The sequence below is a fragment of the Condylura cristata genome, unplaced genomic scaffold, assembly GCF_000260355.1.
Source record: "Condylura cristata isolate star-nosed mole 26May11 unplaced genomic scaffold, ConCri1.0 scaffold00018, whole genome shotgun sequence".
In the NCBI taxonomy this organism is placed as follows: Eukaryota; Metazoa; Chordata; class Mammalia; order Eulipotyphla; family Talpidae; genus Condylura; species Condylura cristata.
In genome coordinates, this window is record NW_004567119.1 from 4,890,158 (window position 1) to 4,897,165 (window position 7,008).

The following is a 7,008-nucleotide window of genomic DNA, read 5'->3' on the forward strand; positions in this document are numbered from 1 at the left end:
GAAGGGGCTGCGGCGTTGCCTTCCCCGAGTGCGGGGCGCCGCGGCGCCGCGAGCCCCGCGTTCCTGCCGCCGGGCGCTTCGGCCGCTTTTGCCGCCAAGAGCGCGGACTAGATGGATTCGCCGCCAAGTTACAGTTTCAGGCGGTCTTTGCTGAACCCGCGGGGTTCGGGTCTGACAGCCCCCGGCCCTAGAGAGGATGCATCTGTGGGGCTGCTGGAGGCAGGCAGGAGATGCGCGCTCCTGGCGGCTTGGAAGTAACTCCTGGCTGGTCTCCCCCAGGCCCCGCTCTTGTGGCATCTGAAGATTGTCCTGATAACAAAGCTTCCCTTTAATAGAGGGTGTGGTTAACGACCGCTAGTTTTCTGCCCTTTCATATGTTGATTGGAAAGTCAGCAGTTCCCTGGGTGTGATCAAATCCCTGCTCACCGTGTAGATTTCCGTTTGCAAACCATGCATAGTGTTTTTATTTGCTGGCGTCACCCGGTCACCTCACTTAACTACGGATGGAACTGGAATCATCCACAGGGGTGAAGGACTTTTTAAAACATTCCAGCAGTGTGGTATATGTGCTAGAATGGTTGCTTAGTTGGGGTCCTTTTGCTCATTTGTTGAGCCCCATTTCTCAATCAGGAATTAGAATGGGGAACTGAGAGCTTGCATCTAAGTAGTGCTGATTTTTACAGTTAACTTTTTGAAAAGGAGAAATGGATCGTTTGATCGCTGCCCTTTCGTCTTAGTGGACTTTATCATACCTGTCGTTGTCTCCTAGGTGCCTGGACACTACCACAGAATAGACACAAAGGGGTAACAGTGATATTATCGCCATCGTTGAGATTTGATGAGTTGGATAAACTGATTTTTCCATTCTAAAATCCAATCTAAGGCCATTAAACCTATCATATATTTCCTTCTCCAGGAAAACAAACAAACAAACATGTTTATTTCTTTATGGGAGTTCTTCTATGGGCACTTTCTCCGATTTTGGATGAAATGGCTCCTACGGCAGATGACTGGCAAGTGCGAATTGCAGCGGATTTTTGACACCTATGTAGGTGCACAGAGGACACACAGGATAGGTAATGTTAAGTGGAAAAGAATATTCAAAACTGATACTTTATTTTAATTTTTCTCAGTACTCCTAGTGACAGATGTGCTTATTGTCCTAATCAAGTTATTTAAACTCAGTTTCATTCTCTGAAATCTAGTACTGGATCCTTCCAGCTCAGAAACTGTGATTCTTTAACTTCCTATCTGTGCAAACAATTATCTTCTTTGTCTCCTGAAAGCCTTCAGTTGTGCTTTATATCAGTAGTGGCAAACTACTTAAGAGAGAAAAATCTCTATACTCCTTCCTAAAAGCCCTTGGAAATTTTCACTCCAGTTGAAGAATGTGGCTGAATCTAGTTCCATGTTTATACTCAGCATCCTTCACCAATCATTTTAATCTCTTAGGTAATTCATGAAAGGGCAGCAGTGGGCTTCCACAGATTCCCTAGGAAAGATGATTAAACTCAAAATCTGCACTGCCCAGTATTCTACCCAGTAACCCCACTTGGCTGTTGAGCCCTTGAAATTTCGTGTTCTGTGATGTGGAAATATATAAGACGTACACTTTGTTTAAAAAAGTTTATGTGAAAAAAACATGTAAAAATGCAGCATTTTAATATCTGTGTTCATTTTATGTTGAAATGATAATTTGCCTACTAGGTTAAAATATACTCATTGGACTTCCTGAACAATTTAAAGAAGCTCTTGCAGCTCGCATCTTAGCCTACAGGATATTCCTGTTGAACAGTGCTGCTCTCTCTAGTACTTTGAAAATTCATTCATTAGTCAATGCTTAAAAGAAAATATTGCTTTGAATTAGAACATGTCGAGTAAGGAGTGTGGTGGGATCATTTTGGCTAAAGGAGGAAGCAGGGATCAGGTCCGTTCATGTTCACGGGATTAAATAGAAAATCATGAATTAAGTAGGTCCTCATCCGTGTTTCCAGTGTGCATCCAGTAGGAGACCCACCCCTGTACGATTTAGGGAGTGGGAACTGGTATCCAAGGCAATGTTGGAAGGAGCTAGACCTGAGAGAGTAAACCCCAGGGCAGCTGGCTGATGGAAGTTTAATTACTCCCCTAGTTTTCCCACAATTTTGTGACCATTGAATTATTGCCTGCTTTTTTGACTTGCTCTTTGACACCCCTGAAAAGAACTAAGCACCTTTTGGAAGAAATCTTGCCTGTACTGGATACGGTATATGGTGTGAGGAAGAACATATTAAGGCAGAAGCATGTCTCAAATTGCTGAGAAAAGGGAGACTTTTAGTAAATGTGTCAGAAAATTTCATTAGTAGATTTGTCACTGATGAGCCCGGAAAGATGAACGGAGAACTGTTTCTCAGTCTGGCTAACATGGTTAGCCAGATAATTCGAAGTCCTTATTTTTGCCCTTTCACTGTGTGAAGGATTCAGTTGCTTGCTTAGCAAATCCAGGCGCACATTTCATAAGGCTACAAATGAAGAAAACATAGCAGAAAGTGCTTTTGTTGTGGTCATCCCCAGTTCTGGGACCTGAGCTCTTCTGAGGTCGCCATGAACGTGCCGTGGTCAGTGGACACTTGGGGGCCCACATGGAGACAGATTACCCCAGAGACATTAGGTTGGCCTCACCTCTTTGATGCTAAAATGTTCTGTGGGCTTAAAGATTTCGCAGTAGCATCTAGCTTTCTGTATAAGTAGGATAAAAGTTTCTAATATTATGTTTTTCATGTAGAAATGATCTTCTAGATCTATAAATCTATTACTGAATGATCACTTTTTCTTTTTTCCATTTCAGAAAATTCCTTAACATACTCCAAGAATAAGGTAGGATCCTATCAAGTTGATAATTCTAGAAAATATAACTTGGAGATACTTTTTCTTTGAAAGGATGCTTCATGTTTAGAATTAACTATTTTTAATGTCCCTCTAGAACATTCTTTGGAGTAAAGAATATTGAATGAAATTCTCCCACTTTAGAAGTGACAGTCTATAACATTTTCTTTTCCTGTGTGTCTGTTTTTGCACTATTTTTGCATATAGAAGTTATTTGTGTAATTTGTCCTGTTCTGAGGTTATGCTTCCTTGTTTGTTTTTGCCTCAGCTTGATACTTTTAGAAAAGCCAGGTTTTAGAGGGGAAACTATTTTGACTGGGTCCTTAACTGCCTCTTGTGAGAGGCAGGGAAGTGGTGTGGGATAGTTGCAGAAAACCCTGAGCCATGTGCTGTTTGAGCCAAAAAAGTCACTCCTCACGTCATGTTTGCTTCCTAACATTACAAAATCTCAGGAGCATGTAACAGTATTACTAACCTCACACTCGTGTGTCTCCTGCCTCTTCATTTGTGCCCGGTGTAGGTGTGTTCTGATTGTTTCATTCTGGGATGCAGGTTAGAGAAATGTAGGTTCTTTTCACAGTGGATTGGAGAGGGCCAAACACGTAGCTGTCCCGCTGGCTAACGGTCAGTACAAGCCTAAGTCCAGGTGCAGGGCGGAGACCTACTAGTTAAGAAATGTGTTTCCTATGCCTAGAAAAGAGACTGGAAGGGTATATGTCAGTCTGTCCCCGGGGCTGTCACTGGTGATAGCAGTACAAGATTATTTGAGTTTCGTTTCTTCTGCATTTAAAACATTGACTGGTGGTTAAACTTGGTGTACATTTTGCTTCCTAATTTTCTAACTATATAAGCAAGTCTCTGCCTCACCAGTGCGCCAAGGTGGTGGCTCATTTGCTAAGAACTCATCAGCGGCTCTCAGTTAAGGAAACCTTCACTGATACCAGGCCACTTTCCTTTTATTAATGAAGAATAATAGCTTATTTACTTAAGGCATGAGCCCTAGTGAAATATGAAGCAAATTAGCTTTCCTTTTGCCTTTCACCATTGTGAAGCTGGCCATTGTGTCTCTCAGCTAGCTCTTCTCTTCCAGCTGAGCAGGGTTTTCACACACAGTTTCCTTTCACATAAATAGGTTTTACGGAACTCAACGCTTGTTCAGGGTGGAGTGGACAAGTGTGTAGAAGATATAATGAAGGAAAAGAATATTAAACTGGAGAAGGACTCAAGGTATGCTGTTGTCATAGTCTCTTCCCTTGTGCATGCACATGGGTCTGAAGGGCTCATGGGAATACCTGACTGAACCCTTTTTCTTCCTGAGATGAGGACTAGAGGTGGTGTCAGAAGCAGGACCAAAACCTGCATCTTTTGGTTTACATGCCAGTGTCTTGCCAGTTTACGATAATCTGCCTTAGCTTCCCAGAGTCCATTAACTTCCATAACCATGTCCTTTCAAATTTGTCTCCTCTGCCCTCCTCCAGGAAGGCCTTGTGGCTCCTGTAGCAATGTGAGTCCAGGCTCTGGGTCTGTGTCATTGGTAGAACCAAGAAAAGTTAGGGACGGCGTTGCACAGGCAAGAGATGATAAAGTCATAAACAGATAAGGGGCAGTGGGAAATTGCTCTTGAGGGATGCTTTCCAGGCAGAAGGGGCCTTTTATATTCTGATAGTATTAAAAGACCAGAGCTCAGAAGGTTCTACCTTGGGGAACTAATGTTACTAGTGTTGTCAACAGAGTCAGAGTTATTGGATTTAGATGAAGAGCCCATTTGTTCATGGAGAGGGCTGTTGTGCTGAGAGAAGTGAGGTAACCTGTTGAGGATATCTGGCAATAAAGATTTGCGAATGCACGAAGTTGCCCAAGGAAAACATGAACTGAGAACAGATCCCGCGGTGCAGGTTGCCATTCCCGTCTTGTCTGCACAGTACTTTGTATAATGTTTTGTGTTTGTGCAAGCTCTTGACATTTGTTGTATGAAACTGCAAGTGAGAATGTGTTTTCGCAACTGAGGAGCCTCTAGTAATGGGAGGGACACTTCATTGTTATAAGAATATAATTTGTTTTCAATACTTTTTATCAGCTTTAAAATCTGCATGAAGGCGTGCTTACTGCAGATAACTGGCTACAAGCAGCTCTATTTGGATGTGGAAAGTGTGAGGAAAAGGCCGTATGATTCTGATAACCTGCAGCATGAAGAGCTGCTTCTCAAGGTAGATTTTGTTTTCTGTGTTCGGAGTTATGGGGCCCTGCGGAAAGGACGCAGGCTTGAGCCAGGCCGGCCTTGCACAAGCTCTTGAGGCCAGTGAGTAGAGCCTCCCATGTCTTTGTCCTCTAGAGAATTTTATTATATTGGTGAAAGATGTTTATTAACTGTTTGATAATTTTCTGACAAGCATCAATAAAATAGATTCAAGTACATTTTATTTATTGCTTTTAATTGAGAAAGTTATTAGCTTATACAGGGACATCTTGTCAACCCGATAATATGAATCCAGAAACTTTAGGTTCCTCCCCTCAGCCCACACACACACGAATCACTCCCATAAGTTAAACATTTTTTTCAGCCTATTCTCTAATAGTGAACCTTCTCATTGGTGTCATCAACCCCCTGATAGAATCGTGGAGACACCATTGTGAGCAAATTCCCCGTGTTAGTGAAAGACAAGACCAGTGAAAACCCACGGATTGGCCAGAGCCTGACACTGTCCTAAAGTAAGGCCACAGGTTTCACATTTTATTTTAGGTAACAAGATCCTCCTTTCATTAGGAGTCCTTTACTCACCTGTGCCTGCAACGGTGTGAGATGGGGGTGCAGTGTTTCTGGTTTGCAGATGCTCACCAGCTCCCATAAATCTGTTTCATGTGATGTTTTATGGTGTCACATTTAGAGAACGAAGATTCAATTTTAAAATTTATTTTGCCTTGATTAAAGTTTGTTGCTATCTGATATTTGACATCTGTTCTTAAATCCTCAGTCTGAAGGAATATAGTTACTTAGAACCAACTCCTGTTACTTTTTTCTTTTAAAACTGAAAATTTGGACAAATGTAATCCTGTGGGTTGGAGTACTGTCCGTGTTGCTTCTTCATGATCCCCTTCCTAGTTCAGATCTGTTGTCCTCCTCCTGATCCGGGACTAATCACCCCTCTCAGGACAGAGCCTACTTACATGTACAGTGTTTGAGAAAAAGCCCAGGTATCTAACTCTGTGCTCTTTTCAAGGAAATACTTGACCCAGTCTGCTAGAGGTGGGTTACTTAGCGAAGAGGCATTTCGTTTTAGATTTCTATTTATCTGTTAGCTTTTCAAAATCTGTTCTTTATATCACCCTTTTAAATTGGAATAAGTGTGCTGCACTTTATCTTTAAAGGATAATCTAAAAGTCCCTGAATAGAATGCCTGTTGTACCTATGATTTGTCTGCAAAGATGGTTTAATTGAAAGCATTCAGCTTACGAGGGACATCAGCAGCTACAGGAGGGAATGTCTTGGTAAATTAAGAGCATCACTGTTATTTGTAATATGAAAGCATGTTTGTACAGCTTTGGAATCTTCTAATGCCCACGAAAAAGTTGAAGGCTAGAATCTCCAAGCAGTGGGCTGACATTGGTTTCCAGGGTGATGATCCCAAAACAGACTTCAGAGGCATGGGCATGCTTGGATTAATCAATCTTGTGTAAGTGAAATAAACTTTCTTTCCTTCTGTAAATGAAGTTTCATGTATTCTTCAATTTGGTTAAATTCTAATAGAACTTGATCTAGTTGTTTTATACTACTTGATTTTTAATAGCTGCAGGGCTATAAAGTATTTTCTAATGTGCTGGCAATAATGTCAAGACATTGGAAATATACTTGAACGTGTGATTTCTTTACTTACCAATATCTTCCCTTTTCTGACTCTTCTTGATCTCCCTTGGGATACTGACTAAGGAATTATATACACGCTTACTCTGTTTATCTTCTTGTCTTTCTCTTTTGGGTTTCTGATTCCATTTGGGAACTATATCAGATGAGATAAGAATAAAAATACTCTTCACCATCAATGACAATTCATCTAAACCACTGATTTGGGTTGGGGTTGTGATGGTTTCTCAATGTTTGTGGCGGTACTGGGACTCTCATCTTGATAGTAGCTTTTTTTTTTTTTT

At 41.5% G+C, this 7,008-nt stretch overlaps 1 protein-coding gene across 2 annotated transcripts in view; it reads left to right on the forward strand.

Annotated features, from left to right (window-relative positions):
• The window catches only part of ELMOD2 (ELMO/CED-12 domain containing 2), a 13,929-nt gene that overhangs the window by 335 nt on the left and 6,586 nt on the right, over window positions 1-7,008 (forward strand). For both annotated transcript variants that reach the window (XR_001145598.1, XM_004685293.1), the window contains exons 2-6: window positions 917-1,076; window positions 2,828-2,856; window positions 3,998-4,092; window positions 4,943-5,072; window positions 6,403-6,536. Coding sequence is in view for 1 of the 2 variants with exons in the window: in XM_004685293.1 (XP_004685350.1) it covers window positions 935-1,076; window positions 2,828-2,856; window positions 3,998-4,092; window positions 4,943-5,072; window positions 6,403-6,536 (530 nt within the window). In the remaining variant the exon portion in view is untranslated. The remainder of the gene's footprint in view (window positions 1-916; window positions 1,077-2,827; window positions 2,857-3,997; window positions 4,093-4,942; window positions 5,073-6,402; window positions 6,537-7,008) is intronic.